At 34.4% G+C, this 18313-nt stretch overlaps 1 protein-coding gene and 1 pseudogene across 1 annotated transcript; both read left to right on the forward strand.

The window, feature by feature from the left end:
• Window positions 1–552: 552 nt before the first annotated feature.
• Window positions 553–5650, forward strand: LOC134254636 (heat shock 70 kDa protein 12B-like; annotated as a pseudogene).
• Window positions 5651–14998: 9348 nt separating this feature from the next.
• Window positions 14999–17180, forward strand: LOC134254635 (heat shock 70 kDa protein 12B-like). The gene is made up of 4 exons (XM_062737175.1): window positions 14999–15388; window positions 15485–15715; window positions 15805–15949; window positions 16082–17180. The coding sequence occupies exons 1-4, from the start codon at window positions 15068–15070 to the stop codon at window positions 17125–17127; spliced, it is 1743 nt and encodes a 580-aa protein (XP_062593159.1). The 5' UTR covers window positions 14999–15067; the 3' UTR covers window positions 17128–17180.
• Window positions 17181–18313: the final 1133 nt, after the last annotated feature.

Genomic DNA, 18313 nt, shown 5'->3' on the forward strand with positions numbered 1-18313 from the left:
ATGAGACGAATATAAAGGCTTGGGAGGTGGATGAAATGGTTCTAGAATAAAGGAGTGAAAGATTGTTGGAAAGTGTGAAAATTATCCAAGAAAGTGTGCTGTAAATTGCACATATTGCATTACAAGATAGTGCTATGGTCAAAGACTAAAATATAAAACCATATAACACTACAGTTCTGCAGATCTACTTTGAGTTTGCTGTGATTCTTAAAACATTATCACAGATAAGAAAATATCCACAGGCTGACTCTCTAAGCCTTTTTTTAAAGCTAACCTTGTATGAAAATCTACCATGAAAACCCGAGGGTACAACATTCTCTGAAAATTTATATTATATTACATGTGCTTTCGTCTTGATTTCACGAATTTGTATTTAAAGAAATCACGTGGATAAAAATTGTCAAATGACTAACAGTGAATAAAAAAAAATATTTCTATAGCTAACTTGAATAATATATGTTATATATAAAATTCACTAATGTATATAAAAAAGTTAACCGTAATGTGTTTTAAAGAAAATAGATCCCTTCTCATATATCATTCTTGAAAACGCCGATTCTAAAAATACCTATACTTGACATGATTTATTAAACAGGAGATCTCAGGTATGTTGAAAAAATATAATTAAAAAATTGATATTTTTTTTTAAGAAAAATTTAATGTGTTTTTCAGTACATTAAAGATTCTATTTGAAATATATGTATATATTTATATGCATACATTATGTCTGGCAGTAGTAAACCAACTTTCGGTTTCGATATCATCATGGCAAAACAGATTCATTATATATAATACGTTTATTTCCACTTAGCCAAAATTCTGAATTTCCTATTCCAAACTAGCCAAAATTGGGATTTTCACAACCTGAGTGGTTACCTGTGTATATTCTGTTTTATTACATTTTATTTAAGGAATAACTGTCTTATTTTTCGAATTCATGAAGTGATCAATGGATTGGCTTGTGTGATAATTTGCATAAACGCCGAAGGCGTTTATGCATAAAATTATCACACAAGCCAATCCATTGATCATCTTCATGAATTTGAAAAATCTGACAGTTATTCCTTATATTTACATGCTTTGATTCCGCCAATCCACGGGCTCCAAGCCTGCTTCTCTCTAGGTGTTGTCCCGCCCTGCACGTGGTTTTTTTTGGAACCGCGCCAAAACATTCATGAGGAAATCAATTACATTTACAATTGGTAATGTTATCTCGGACAAAGACATTGGAAATGTAAATATTAAATTTTATCAAAAAGTTTGACACTTTGAAAAAGATTATCGAAAACTTGGACACTTTTGAAAAAAATTGGCGAAAACTTAGAGTTTGACAAAAAATGCTTTTAATTGCAAACTGTAACTCCTTCATATTTCGTTCTGCATAAAGTTCTGCAAAAAGTCTTTTTAATATGACAAATGTCTAATTCTTCCTTGTATATAACAGTGTTTTTTTTTTTACAACCTCAATATGTTAGAAGTATTTAAAGTAAAAACAAGTGTTGAGCGTCCTGCAAAGTTACTCAAGATTTAAAAGTAAAACATTTGGAGGAAATTCAAATAAAATCACATGAATGTACCAGTAAAATGGAAGAGCACGGGGTACATGTAAGTGGTCGAGGCACGAGCAATCCCAAGAGCTCCGAATGAATCTGAACATCACATTTTATTCATTGTATTTCCTGTCAAGGTGACTAAGGTTCAGGTTTGTATTCATTTGTTGTTCGGTGTGTTTGTCCGACACATATGGATTAAGAAATCCACAAATAAAAAATATAGATGTATCGTAGAAGTATTTATTGTTCAAGGTCATTCCTTAATGGTCAAAGTTGTAAGGTCATTAACTTGAAAGAAAAAAAGCAGATTTGTAGATCTGAAGCAGCTGTTCACCTTTGCTAGCAAAATGTCCGATTCGTATATATTTTTTTGTATCAAAGATATTAAAGGTATGCGAATAGGGCATTATGCTAGCAAAGACGGCAGCAGTTGCATGTTGGTATTGCCAAAGTAATTATGCCAAGTGATCTACACGTGTATGATTTATATAAATCATACATGTACGAGGGCTGTCCCAAAAAGTCGTAGACAGGGAAAACAGTTTATTTTCTCTTTACTGAATTAAATTTCTTTTCTTGTCATAACAAAAAGTAACATTTTATGACCATGCATTTCAAATTTCATGATGATATCACATTTAATAAGAAAATTATGAAAAAATAAAGAAAGCATGTAAGTGTACATCGGCGCACGAAAGCAAGCATAATTTACATCCCTTATAACGTACGTCATGATATCTTTTTCTGCTTCACACTCGCCTGTTAACATTCAAATTTTTTTTTTAAGTGAAAGACCACTCTTGACTAAGGGACTTATAAATTCACGACTTTAGTCGAAAGTCCGCCATACATTGTAGGTAGCAGAGAATACCTATTGTTTGACGTCGTTCGTGGCCAAGATTGTTCCCCATCGTCTGCGTACCTTTACAAACAGTACTCTAACTCTCATGCTGTAACTATTTTCGGTATAGAGAAAAAACTCTCATTGAATCTCATTACCATTCAAAAATAACTTTTCTATAAAAATCTAGTGTGTAATGTCTCTTCTGTACACTTTTTTCCTGTCTCTGATGTATACAAACTTTATTCAAAACTATTTATTATATATCCGTGCGCCGGTTACGCGTTTGACGATGTCATTTTCATCAAACTCAATTCCAACAACACTTTGAAAATCATGACACCAACTGTCTGTTTCAAATGCCATTTATATGAATTTTTGACATATTATTAAGATTTTGATTCTGATTTCATTGATTTAAATTTGAGTGCAATGTTTTACATAGTACTAGAGAAATAAAAGCAAATGTAATAGTTATATGCGTAAATTATTCCGAATTTTGTCCGTGCGCCGACAGACCTTATCGGCCATCATTTAAATCGTCTTAGTATTATTAATATGAAAGATGTACATTCAAAAATCTACAATTTTAAAGAACATTGATTGTATTAGGTCTATGCAAAATTTAGTTAGTATTGGTTGCATGTTTAAAAAGTTACAAACATTGTCTACGACTTTTTGGGACAATCCTCGTATTTCAATGCTTAACGCCATTGTAGTAAGGCTAATGCATTTATTTTATCTAACTTTTCCTTGAAGGACAATGAATTAAAGAAAATATGTCTACACAGATGTCAGCAGCTTCAGGGGGTAGACCTTATGTTGTGGCCATAGACTTTGGAACAACCTACTCTAGATATGCCTTTTCCAGAAGAACATCGATGAAATATATATGGTTCACTGGAATGTCGGGGAACTACTGTCAGACAAAACACCCACCAATCTACTGCTCGACAAAGACCAAACCTTTGACAGCTTTGGATATGATGCTGAAAATAAATACAGCAGATTACCAGAAGTAGAGAAGAGAAAATATTTTTACTTTCGTCGATTTAAAATGATGCTGTATGACAAAGATGGAAATCTGGTAATTCTAGTGTCTCCAATTTGTCATTAATATAATCGTACATTGTAATAAAAATGTAAGTATGCAATTGTAATTGTTTTATTATTTAGAAAATTACCAGACATACCAAACTTAAGGATATGACAGACAAAGAGATGTTGGCCATAGATATTTTTACCCACTCGATACGGTATCTGAAAGACCACTTCTTATCGAGTTTTGAAAAGCAGAATTTGGAGAAGACTCGTATGCCCTTTGATCAAGAAATAACCTGGGTCTTAATCGTGCCTGCTATATGGGACCAACCTGCAAAACAGTTCATGGAAGAAGCAGCTGAAAAGGTATTTATCCGCCATTTTGTTTAAAATTGACTTCTCTTTGTACTTAAGAATAGGATCAGCTACATGTAAGGTGTTCTTTGTTAGGCTGGTATTTCAAAGGTTTCTCTGATGATCTGCTTGGAGCCAGAGGCTGCAGCCATGTATTGTAAATGTTTACCTATAGAAAAAGGCGGAGATTGGCTGAGTGCGATGCAGCCTGGTAGCAGATTCTTTGTCTTGGACGGGGGAGGTATAAATGTACCAACATACTTTTATCTGTCAATTAAGTGGATGATTTCATTTCATGTCTTTATGCCTAGATGAAGTTTTAGCAAAAATTGTTAACTTATGAAAATATGTCCATTTAATTTTTGTATGATATATTCAAGGTCGTACTGTAGACATGGCGATACAAGAGGTGACAGGCGATGGAAAGCTCAAAGTAATCGACCGCTTTCGGGGTGGTGATTTAGGCGAGAAGTATGTAGATGACCAATTCAAAGAAATGTTGGAGGAGATTGTATCTAAACCAATCTTTGAGGCTTTCCGCATGAAATTTACTGGAGATTACATCGATTTGTTCCGATTTTTTGAAAGTAAAAAGAGAGAAAAGTCTACGGGTAAAAAAGTGCGCATGCAGGTTCCACAGTCTCTTCTGAATATATCGGATGAAGATATTGAAACTTTAACAAGGGATAAAGGTTTGGGCGATGACGTAACATGGAAAAGGGATAAAATTTTCATTGGGCGTAGGAAATATGAAGAATTCTTTAATCACGTTATCAACAAGATTGTCCTTAAAGTTGAGGAAATGTTGCTATCGGAGACAGCGCAAGGAACCGACGTAATTCTTATGGTTGGTGGGTTTTCTGAGTGTGACCTTCTACAAAGAAGGATAAGAGAATCGTTCCCAGCCTGTAAAGTGGTGACTCCTCCAGACTGTGGTTTGGCCGTATTGAAAGGGGCCGTTATATATGGCTTCGATCCGAACATGATTTCCGCCAGAGTAGTGAAGTACACCTATGGTAGTGGAACCAACAGAGGACATTCATCCTGAATCTAAGAGAACAATTAAGAATGGAAAATTTTTTGCAAAGTTTGATATTCATGTAAGAAAAGGAGACACAAGACACAAGACATGTCGACGAAACTACAGACAAAACGTACTTACCCAAATTATGACGACAAAACTTCTGTCAATTTCAGAGTCTTTACGTGTACCCACAGGGATCCAATATATTGATGAAGAGGGGTGTAAGGAAATCGGTTCTTTGGGCGTTCCTATGCCAGATACTAGTGGGGGACTCAACAGGAAGGTCAAGGTCAAATTCCACTTTGGAGGAACTAAGATTACTGTTTAAGACATTGATGAAACGTCTAAAACTTCAGTCGATTTTAAAATTGACTTTTTGGAGGGCTCGCCATAATCGTGGGGTTTGAGGAGAATGATATTGAAATATGATCAATCTTTTAATCGTCTTGCTGAATAACATTTTTTAAAAATATTTTATTGTAATATTGACAGCAGACATGATTATTATAAATCGAAATTTTTACAATTTGCAATTAATCTTCTATCATTTGTACTGTATCTAAATTATTTTTAATTGATCATTGCTTTTTTGTAAAAAAAAATTGTTATAAACGAATAATTCCCACTGCATTCCTGATGCAGATTTGTATTATTGTAACATGTACATGTATTTCATATCTATAAAGCTGAATATTTGTATAAATATTATTTATAAGAACATGTATACGTGAAGCATCGCTTACTGTCTTTGAATTTATCAATAATAAAGTACATGTATAATATGATTTTTATAAATGTCTATTGTTCAGAATATCTTTTGCCTTAAGCAAACCTTTTCACGGAACGCAGGGTTCGACATTAACGTTAGTCCGTTAGTCTCAGACTAACACATTTTCATTCGGACTAATAAAAATTGTAGCAAAGTTTTCTGGGGAAAAAAAAGAATTTACCGATGTTCAAATTTTCGACAACTTTCACTGGAAAACCCCGTAATTATTTTTAACTTTGTAGCTTCTTGTCGGGAAGTTTGGTAATTCTGAGTCAATTCGGCGCTTAATTTAAGGACTCGTTGGAATGAAATTAAACATTTTAGCGATCATGATTTACTATGACACATAAAGAAAGATGTCGGATGTTTAGATGATGTAACCATATCATAGTTCCTGATTGTGCGATTTTCAACGAATTCTTGGTATAAACATTTCATGTAAATGCTTTGTTTATTTGGAAAAATTATAAAAGTACATTGCAACATTAATTCTATTTAATTATTATTTTTATTTTTGACGGACTAATAAAATTGCCCGCGGACTAGTAAAAGTAAAGAAGTACTAGTCCGGCCGGACCAAAGCCTAAAAATGTTAGTGTCGAACCCTGGAACGTTTAGATCCTTTTCGAAATACTGTTAATTGCTCTTTATATAACAAACATTCCACTTTGATTTCTTTATAACCATGTTTTACTATAAAGCAAAGTATACTAGCTCTATGCTTACAGTTATCAAATTAAAGCAAGGATGTATCTAGCTCGGTTCAAATTGTGAATTTCGTGATCCTTGGATATTTAAATGCACAAATATCATTCATGACGGTTTGCTGGAAAATCTCTGTAGCAAAATTTATTTTCATCGGCATATCACCCGAAGGTGTGCTAAATGTGGACAACTTTGAAATTCATCCAACTGAATATGCCAGAATCTATGCAGAAGAAGCTTCCAGGGTACTGTAAACTGAAGGTCCAGCTACATTAGGTGCAACCTCTTCTAAAAACTTCATGGGAAAATGCTTTCACATTACAGCTTTATTGAGATCCCGGTGGTTTAGACAGATAAGGACTTCATAAGGTTTCTCTGCTACAACCAGTCAACCACTGAATTTACCCGTTCTGTGGGCTGTTGAATTTTCTCAATGATTTTCTGGTTTTCCACGTGATCTTATTAGGTTTTGACAATGTGAACAGTTTTTTTCTAGCTACATGTACATGCACCACAGTCCACAGGATTTTTTTATACTCATTCCTTCAAAAACATCTTTAAATCCACCCAAGACTGCTTCTTTATCGCTCACTGTGTTAATTCTTAATTTAATTTAGTATTGATTAGTTATTGATTAATCCTTTATCTTTTATTACATATAAATAAATATTTTTACAGACAAAACAATCTTTAATGTACTGATGGAAATACTTTTTGCTTGTTTGTAGTTGATACTGTAAACGTAGTAAGCTTTTTACGTCGAATCCTATTGTGACGTCAGCAAACCCGCGATCTACCTTAAATCTTGCAATAAGATTTTTCTCTGCACGTATACGTTCATTCTAATGCAATTGTTTTGTAAAACACTCTGTGATTGGCTAATGCACTGATGTTTGAAGCAGTAAAACGAGCATTAACGAGCGTGAAAGCTTTATCATTGTGACGTCATAATATGGCGACGCAAAAATACAATGCTCCGTGACGTATTTCATGTAACAAAATTCAACAAAATAAGACGTAAACAACAAACAAAATGCATGGATTGCATTAGAATGGGAATAACTATCTTCTAATTTGGTATTTGCGACCGTTAATGCTGATTTAACGGTCGCAAACATCCGTTTTACCGGCTCCGCTTACGCGTCGCCGGTAAAACTCAGTTTCCGACCGTTAAATCAGCATAAACGGTCGCAAATACCAAATTAGAAGATAGTTATTCCCTAATTTACTTGTGTTCCTGTGTCCATTTACATCCTTTATGTCTTGTTACCTATTTTGAGATAAGCCGTTCATTCTCTTCTTCTCCTCTTGAATTTTCCATGGCGACGGTGTCAACATTGTACTCATCGTTCACACGGTTTTTTGCCATATCAACTGAAGTTTTATCAATACTTTCATGTAATTTTCGGTGGGTTGTCTCCCTACAGATGCATTTTTTTTTTTAAAAAATCCCAAGTTTTTCTTTAGGTATTTGTTGCATTGTTTTCCGAATGCTGGAGAAGGCAGGTGGATAAAATACACAGATTGGTTCTAGAATTAAGGAGTGAAAGGTAGTTAATTGACAAATGCTGGAAAGTGCGAAAATTCCCAGCAGGCACACAACGTTGTTTAAACGTTGAATAATAGTTGAAGTTGGGTTTAGACGTTGATTAATCTAGATACAATATTGATTCAACGTTGACGTTTCAACGTTGAAAATTTAACGTTGAATCAACATTGAATTCAAATTGAGTTGAATTGCCAACATTGATTCAACGTCGGATCTTCGCTGAGCGGACCAAGCCTATTTTTCGCTGATAGATAATTTGGACTATGATAGTGTCGGACTATATCATTGTCGGACCATAACGAGGTCGGACTTGACAAAGTCGCACTACATCATTACTCATGGATGTTTCCTAAGTCAGAAAATCACAATGTTGTGTGTGGTTGTAAGAAAAAAAATATATCTGTGATGAGGTGTTATCTTTCTTCTAAATATTTCTTCATTCTAATTAAAATACTATATTAAGTACTTGAAATATTAAACCATTTTTAAAATGATACTTAAAAAGGTAGAACTTATTCAGTTTATAAGGCATTTGATGTTGGATTAAATGTTTTATTCTTAAATATAATAAAACAATTACAAAGAAATTTGCAAAAGAAATAGAAAGTAATGTTTCCATTATATGTCTGATCTCGTTAAATTGACTACTCAAAGGTCCCAGGAAACTGATTAAGAAAACTGTGAATAGTATTGCTATTTTGTACTTTGAATGTCATCTGTCTTATCAGATGGTCGCTATCTCTTCAACAATTATGAAAGCATGTTAGCAACTGCAATAAAACGGTTGAAATTTTAAGTAAGTATATTATTACTATATGACACCCCCCTTTCCAAAATAAATAATTGAATAAATGTTGAATCAACTGTTTTTCAACATATAATCAACGTTGATTATCAATGTTGATTCAATGATAAGACTTCAACGTTGATACAAATTTTCAAAATCTAACATAAAATCAATGTTGAATCAACATAGAAAAACAACGTTGATTCAAAGTTTATTCAATGTTGTGTGCCTGCTGGGATAATCCTCAAAAGTGCGCAAAAATCGTCCACCGAAAATTGCACATTTTTGCATTACGGGATCTGTAGTGTTATGGTCAAAGACTAAAATATAAAATCATATAACACTACAATTGATGTTCTGCAGCTTTACTTTGAGATTGCTGTGATTCTTTAAAACCTTTTATTATACCTCTGTTGATAACACTCGAATTTGATTGGCTGGTAAGAAAACTTTAAAACACAACAATGACTCCAAATGGTGCTGTTTCCAGCAAAACTGACCTAGGAATCATTGCACGTGGGATATAATGACCCGGTCATTATTTTTAATGACCGCTAAAAATGACCGCTTAATCAAAAATTCGTTTTTGAGTGAGTTAATGCATAAAATAATAATTATTCGAGAAAAAACAACATGTTTTTAAAATTGTGCAAGGTCTGTTTTGCATTACCATACAGAATACGGTAAAATTTTATCGTTACAATAGATCATTTCACTATATCGTTACAATTCAGTTCAATAGAATTATAGTGGGCTCTTTAAAGAGTTGAATTCTGTATTAGATTTTGACTGTGTAGAGGAAAAGTAATCGTTAGTTATAACAATATATGTTGCTATCAACTAAATATTGTTTTAATCAGTAAATCATGATGCAAAAACTTACACGATTTGCAGACGTCAATGTAAACAACTTTCATTATCCGGTCTGTAGCGAATCCCGATCCCGATCAAAGAAAGAATTTGATAACGGTTAGAGGTTCATACTTTTCAATATGCGGGTCATTCTACGAATAGAGGCCCAAATGGTGTCCCGTCATTTTAGTATGTGTTGAGCAATACCTGGTTTATGAAATTTTAAAAATAAATCTGGAATATTGTAGAAGGAGATAATAAATATGCATACACACCATAAGGACACCCCTGAAAGCAATATTACTTCTAAAAAAAATTTTAACGTCATGGACTTGCTTTGAAATGCCATGTCCCAAACTACAAAATCGAATTTGTAATATTGAATATGCGTGTGTGAAAACTGAATTTTCTGTCAAAATTTAACCTGTCGAGATTACTAAGGTATGATAAAATATTCATTGTTGATTTTAAAAAGATACGGGTTACTAAATTCTTTTTTTAAATAATTTATTGTTTGTAAAACGGTGTCCCTGATATTCTTGTCATTACCGAAACGGTGAGATAAAACTGCAAAATATAAGAGACAAGAAAGATAATCCAAAAGAAGAAGCCACGTGATTTAAAGTTTCAGAAACCGCCATCTTTGATAACAAGGCATAACGCTCTCCTGTGGGCAAGTAAGCAGATATTACATTGTAAATGGTCTTACTTTCAAGCGTATGTTTATTCAGCGTCATTACCGAATGCTTGCTACAATAAAAGTACGATCACCTAGGAAAAATGCAATTGTTTAGAAAGAAATATAGATTTGTTTTGAATTGTGTTGTACATTATTTAACCCCTTTTGGCAAGTAGCGCCCTCTATATTCTGTTTAACATTTCAAAATGTCATTACCGAAACTGTCATTACCGAAACAAATCCATTGAATCAAATCGTTTTGGTAATGACATCAGTGTTACGGTAATGACAAATCATCTTTAGATTGTCTTGTGCATGGATTTTAAAACACTATTATAGTGTTTTACGCATTTATAAGAGGTTGTTACAAATAACTCCTATATGTGGGTCCAGTCCTGGGAGGTAGGCGAGACTAACCTACTTCTAATACACGGTGTTTTGAACAATTGTTTTCAAATGCTGATGAATTACCTGTTTAAAAATTGATTTTGCTCAAGCTATGACTGTTTCTAAATAAATTTTGAAAATATAAGGCATGATAACTGGGGGAGGGGGTTGTATACCATTATAAAGCACGTGCTTCTTAACTCACTGTCACTACCGCAACGCATTGTCATTACCATAACGAGGAGAAAATAGGTCAATTAATTATCAATTAATCTAATAATAAATGTAATAAAGTGTTTAATCAACATGCATGAGTCCGTGAAATCTCACACCGTAGAAAAATGGAAGTAAAATAATCATATACACTCCTCAAGTGGTTATTGACCAATAGGTTTTTTTGCATTTTTTAAAAACGTAAATTTAACACCACAGTACGAAAAATAATGTGCAAATATTTCACTCAAATAATCATGAAGGTAAGATATTACTAAGATTTATTACTTCAAACTATGAAAAAAATTGGTTTAATACTGTAACAATATTTTATGACGATTTAGTCGTCTGTTGCGGTAATGACAATTTTTTTCCATGTATGTATGTGTAAGTCTCAAAATAAGCAATAAAATATTTTAAACATTGCTGCTGCATGTTGAAATGGTTTCCTCTAAGTTAGATTTAGTAAATAACGCAGAAAAATTGAATAAAATAGGGTATATGAATTCTGACTTTTGGAAAGTTCGTTTGGGCCTCTATCCGTAGAATGACCCATATATCGGTATAATAAAACAATTAATTACCCCTTGTGAGTTCAACATGGTGAAATAAGGACCCTTGACCTGGCCCACTCGATGACCTGCCCTGACCTCAGCCGCTACGCGGCCTCGGTCAGGTTACGTCACCTCGTGGGCCAAGTCTTGGGTCCTTATTTCACCATGTTGCCCTCACAAGGGGTAATTAATTGTATAATAACAGTTATAACAGAGAATAAAATATTCACAGGCTGACTCTCAAAGCTTTTTTAAAGCTTAACACGTAAGAAAATCTAGCACGAAAAAACGCAGGTAAGTTACATTCTCTGAAAAGTTAAATTTTACACGAATTTCTATTTAAAGAAATCACGTAAATAAAAATTGTCACATGAGTAATAATGAATAAAGATATTATTTTTTTACAGCTAACCTGAATAATACATTTTATATACAATTCCCTAAGTTATATAAAAAAAATTAAATCGGTTAAACCGTAATGACTTTTTACAGGTTGGGGGGGGGGGCGTAAACTATGTTATAATGTAGACTGACATTTCCTGTCTCATTCGTGCGAAACGTCCGTATATCGACGATCAGACAGGCAAACCAATCTAGCAATAATATTAATTATGTAATGGTGCCAACTAGTGTCCATTTTTATACCCATCATGAATTGCGCTTTAAAGAGCAAATATGTTATTTGATGATATCGAGGGTTTACTTAGTCTGGTCCCCTTCCCACAATTCCGTTCGCGCACTCTCTACATTGTAGAGAGTGCGCGAACGGAATTGTGGGAAGGGGACCAGACTAGGGTTTACTTCGATGATACTATTTGGTGATATCGACGGTTTTTACTAAATACGGCTAAAAATATAGCGAAATTTCACTATAATACTTCAAGACCACTATTATAGCGGAATCTATTTACGTATCCTCCAACCTGTTTAAAAAGAAAGTAGACCCCCAAGGGGTGTTGCTAAAACGCGGAACGGAAAACGGAACGGAAAGCGGAACGGAACGGAAAACGGAATATATTATTTTGGATTAAATCACTTAAAATACACAAATTTTATCATAAACGATATATCTTGTACACATTCAACCCCCACTGTTAAATACAAGTTGATTTTGTCATGCTCAGTCTCTTATATACAAAGGTCGCTAACATAGCAGTCACATAGAATAGAATTTGAAAAGGGGGGGGGGGGGACGAACTTGAAAAGTATTTGACAAGCAAAAAACACAAAAAGAAAATTGTTTGATTCGGGAGGGGGGATAAAACACAAAAAGAAACAATTGTTTGATTCGGGAGGGGGATAAGTTCCAACTCCCAACATCTTTCAGTACTATTTTTTACACTAACTTACTACATTTATTATATTCACAAAAAGGGTGAGAATGTGAACTTGAACGAACATTACCGTAGTAAAAAGTTTATGACTGGGGGGGGGGGGGGATTTAAGATTACGTTTAGGGCAAACCTTTACGGCAAGCTCGAATAAACATCTCTTATACACACTGGTTGTTAAAATTTATTCAAAAATAGAGTCCTTTTGTGGATTGACAAAGTTGTGGTAGATATAATGCAGACTGCAGAATCTTCGCATTCATTGATTGTTTGCAGCACATATGTGTGCAAGTTTGGGGGGGGGGCGTATATGAATGACCCCGTAAAAATGAGTTTGTTTTCCCGCTCATCGGAAATGTTTAGAAGTTGAAATAGGTCTGCCCCCCCTTTTTGTGTCCAAAATGTACATACAGTTTAATAAATCAATTTTTAATGTGGCTGTGGGCCCATACGCAGACCCGAAACTGCTACCCCCTTTCACGACACTGCGTGCATAATCTGAATAGCATAACTACAAATGTAGTTATTTTTGTCTTTTCAGACATTGACATTGGAAACAAATTGAAAGAGGGGGTGGGGGTCAGAAAATTTTTTCAACATACAACAAATTTGACAAGCAAAAAAAGGGGGATATGTCCTTTGCCCAAACACGAAAATCCTATTTCGTGTGTGTGTGGGGGGGATTTCTTTCAGTAGCATTTTTTCCACGGAGGGTGTGTATGACTCATGAATATATAATAGTTTACAATTAATTTTTATTAGAAATGACTTTTACAACAAGAATATTGCTCTTTTTATCTGATTTATATTGAATCTATGTTATTTGTTTGACAAAAAAATTTCCGTTTTCCGTTCCGTTCCGCTTTCCGTTCCGTTTTCCGTTCCGCGTTTTAGCAACACCCGACCCCCTAGACCCCCTTTAATATCATTCTCGAAAACACCGATTCTAAAAATATCTGTACTTGGCATGATTTACTAAACAGGAGAAGATCTCAGGTATGTTGAAAAAATGTATAATTAAAAAATCGATATTTTGAAAAAAAGAATTAATTTTTTTTTGTTACAATATATAGAATCGATTTGAAAATTTCTGTTTACATGAATATATATAATAACTGGCAGCATTTAACCAACTTTCGGTTTCGATATCATTGTGGCAAACATTTGGGATGAGCAAGGAGATTAGAAAATCATTTTGAAAGAATGATATGTTGTATTATAAATCACTGAAAGATGTTAAAATGCAGGTGAACACCTTTGTTCAATTAAGGTACGCATTTTATGGGTGAAAGGGGTACGTGATTCTTGCATAGTAGCCATTCGGATAATATTACTAGTAGTACCTATAGTATGGTATAGTATATATAGTATAGCTCCAGTATGAACTTTAAAAGACAATGAACAAATGAAATGGTATTTCAAACATCACTGTTTGTGACTTGTTGTCTTGTTGTCATAGTCATGACAATGTACATTGCTCCATTTAAACATCGGCTGTGACATCGATTGTTGGAGGAATACACGTATATACATGTACATGCATCACATGGGATACATAGTTCCGCTCAAACTGCTTTGCATGTAATTGTACACTGTAACTCCTTCATATTTCGTTCTGCATTATGTTCTGCAAAAAGTCTTGTTATTAACTTGACAATTGTAAATTCTTCCTTGTACATGTTGTATACTATAGTTTTTTTTGAGTAGATAAGTATTAGGTAAAATCAGGTAAGGCGTTCTATTGTTTACAACCTCAATATATGTTAGAAGTCTTTGAAAGCAAAAACAACTGTTGGGCGTGCGACAAAGTAACTCAGATTTCAAAAGTATTACATTCGGAGGAAATTCAAATAAGATCACATGATTGTACCGGTAAAATAGAAGAACACGGGGTAAGTGTGCGAGGTATGAGCCAGGCTATGAGCTCCGAATGAATCTACATCACATTTTATTCATTGTATTTCCTGTCAAGGTGACTAGGATTCAAGGTCGTATTCATTTGTTGTTCGGTTTGTTTGTCCGATGCATATCTATTTAGAAATCCAGAAATTAAAGAAATCTTGATGTATCGTACAAGTACTCAAGGTCATTCCCTAGTGGTCAAAGTTGTAAAGTCATTAACTTGAAAAAAAAAATAATTTAGAGTTGTAGATCTGAAGCAGCAGTTTATCTTTGCTAACAAAATGCCCGATCCATTTATATTTTATCTTCGTTTGCCAAAGATATTAAGGAAATTTGGATAGCAAAGATGACAGCAGTTGCATGTTGGTATTGCCAAAGTAATTATGTCAAGTGATCTACAATGTATAATTATAAAATAGATCGTACACGTATATTAATACTTAAAGCAACTGTAGTAAGGCTAATGCATTTATTTTACCTAACTTTTCCTTGAAGGACAATGAATTAAAAACAAATTGCTGCACAGATGTCAGCTACTGGGAGTAGACCTTATGTTGTGGCCATAGACTTTGGAACAACCTACTCTGGGTATGCCTTTTCCATCCGTGGAAACTTCTTCAAAAACAATGAGAAGAACATCAATGAAATATATACTGTTCACTGGAATGCTGGGGAACTACTGTCAGACAAAACACCCACCACTCTACTGCTCGACGAAGACCAGAACTTTGTCAACTTTGGGTACGATGCTGAAAACACGTATAGCAGATTACAAGAAGAAGAGAAAAGAAAATATTTCTATTTTCGTCGATTTAAAATGATGCTGTATGACAAAGACGGAAAACTGGTAATTCAGAGTCTCCAATTTGTCATTAATATATGTATAACCTTACACTGTGATTAAAATATAACTGTAGAATTCTTTCATTATTTTAATAATTAGAGAATAACCAGAAATACCAAACTCAAGGATATGACAGACAAAGAGATGTTGGCCATAGAAGTTTTTACCCACTCCATACGGTATCTGAAAGACCACTTTTTAAAGAATTTTGAAAAACAGAATTTGGAGAAGGCCCTTTTGCCCTTGGATAAAGAAATAACCTGGGTCTTAACCGTCCCGGCTATATGGGATGAACCTGCAAAACAGTTCATGGAAGAAGCAGCTGAAAAGGTAATATCTGCCATTTTGTTTCAAAATGTCTTCTCTTGAAGTTCGTACTTTAAAAAAAAGATCAGTTACATGTAAAGCGTTTTTGTTAGGCTGGTATTTCAAAAGCTTCCCTGATGATCTGCTTGGAACCAGAGGCTGCAGCCATGTATTGTAAATGTTTACCTATAGAAAAAGGCGGAGATTGTCTGAGTGCAATGCAGCCTGGCAGACGATTCATTGTCTTGGACGGTGGAGGTATAGATGTACCAATGCTTTTATCTAATAAGTGGATGTTTTCATTTAATGTCATTATGCCCAGATGAAATTTTAGCAACAATGGCGAACTTATGAAAAACAAGTTCATTTTATTTTTTTTTAATATTTCAGGTGGTACTATAGATATGGCGATACAAGAAGTAACAGACGATGGAAAACTGAAAGAAATTGACCGCGCTCAGGGTGGTGACTGGGGAGGTATTTATGTAGACGCCCAGTTCAAAGAAATGTTGGAGGAAATTGTATCTAAGCCGATCTTTGAGGCTTTCCGTATGAAATTTACAGGAGATTACATCGATTTGTTCCGATTTTTTGAAAGTAAAAAGAGAGAAAAGTCTACGGGTAAAAAAGTGCGCATGCAAGTTCCACAGTCTCTATTGAATATATCGGATGGAGATATCGAAACTTTAACAAAGGATAACGGTTTGGGCGATGACGTAACATGGAAAAGGGATAAAATTTTCATTGAACGTAGGAAATATGAAAAATTCTTTAATAACGTTATCAACAAGATTGTCCTTAAAGTTGAGGAAATGTTGCTATCGGAGACGGCGCAAGGAACCGACGTAATTCTTATGGTTGGCGGATTTTCTGAGTGTGATCTTCTACAAAGAAGGATAAGAGAATCGTTCCCATCCTGTAAAGTGGTGATTCCTCCAGATTGTGGTTTGGCCGTACTGAAAGGGGCCGTTATATTTGGTCACGACCCCAAGATGATTGCCGCCAGAGTGGTCAAGTATACTTATGGAGTTGACACCAACACAACCTTCATCGAAGGCACTCATCCAGAATCAAGGAGAAAGGTCATGAACGGAAAAGTTTATTGCAAAGACAAGTTCGATATTCACGTCAAAAAGGGAGAAACAATCCATTTTGGTCAGAGCACTGACAAAACGTACAATCCAATTTATGAAGACCAAACTTCTGTCAAGTTCAGAGTCTTCACGTGTAGCCACAGGGATCCAAAATATGTTGACGAAAAGGGGTGTACGGAAATCGGTTCTTTGACCGTTCCTATGCCTGATACTAGGGGAGGAACCAGCAGGAAGGTCAGGGCCAAATTCCACTTTGGGGGAACTAAGATTACTGTGGAGGGTATTGATGAAACGTCTAAGAAGCCAGTGGATATAAAATTCGACTTTCTGGAAGGCTCGTAATGACATTAGACTTTTTAATTGATTTGAAATATGACATACATGTAATTTTTTTTTATATAAAAAATGATATTGCTCAATAACTATATATTACCGGTAGTTACGTGTATATAAAATGTATGTTATTTGTCCTAATATTTATATATAAATCCAAATTTTTCTACGCAACATTTAATCTATAGAAATTTTATATATGACTTATTCACATTATTGTTTTAGTATTTAAGCTGTTTTTACATTCCAGTGCTTTATCTTATAAATGATTTTTATGACTTGGTTTTTTTTTGTGCTTTCGTGATGCAGCATAATATCGTCAAACTTGAAAGTCTATACAATAAGATTTTGACAATATTACATGTATCTGCCGAATATCCACAAAATTAACGGATATAATACCGTTATAATAGATTGGGCAACATGATAAATACTTACACATACCCTTCAATTATGGACTCTTTTGGTGTTGAATATGGTTTGTTATTCACCAAAAAAATATCAATATTGACGCAAAGGCAAATTCAAGGTCTTTGACATTCTAGTAACATGCTCCATTATATAAATATTGCATGTAGGTGAGTGTAACATTGAAAATTTTCACCCCAAGAAAACCATTGTCAACCGAGGCGCAGCCGAGGTTGACAATGGTTTTCTTGGGGTGAAAATTTTAAATGTTACACTCAACTACATGCAACATTTATTATATAAATATTGGATGTAGTTGAGTGTAACATTGAAAATTTTCACCCCAAGAAAACCATTGTCAACCGAGGCGCAGCCGAGGTTGACAATGGTTTTCTTGGGGTGGAAATCTTCAATGTTACACTCAACTACATGCGCCAAGGTTGACAATGGTTTTCTTGGGGTGAAAATTTTCAATGTTACACTCAACTACATGCAATATTTATTATATTATACTGAATGTTTTATGTGAATACATATTACAGTGAACCGTGCGCGCATAAATTCCGCGCAGTCGCTATTTTTTGTAATACCACCCGTCGTCAAGCAATGTTGACTGTTGCCACGCAGGAGGGCGTGGCTCCATTATTCAGCGGGTAGTAGTGTTTTTTATCAAATGTTTCTCGACGAATCAGATTCAAGTAATTTACATGAAAGTATAATATTAAAATATATGGTTCATCAAACATTTCGTTCTTGATGTGTGAATTTAAGGGAAACATGCAACATG

This window comes from Saccostrea cucullata, unplaced genomic scaffold (genome assembly GCF_032062105.1).
Source record: "Saccostrea cucullata isolate Sc308-1 unplaced genomic scaffold, CSIRO_AGI_Scuc_v1 ctg2595, whole genome shotgun sequence".
Lineage (NCBI taxonomy): Eukaryota > Metazoa > Mollusca > Bivalvia > Ostreida > Ostreidae > Saccostrea > Saccostrea cuccullata.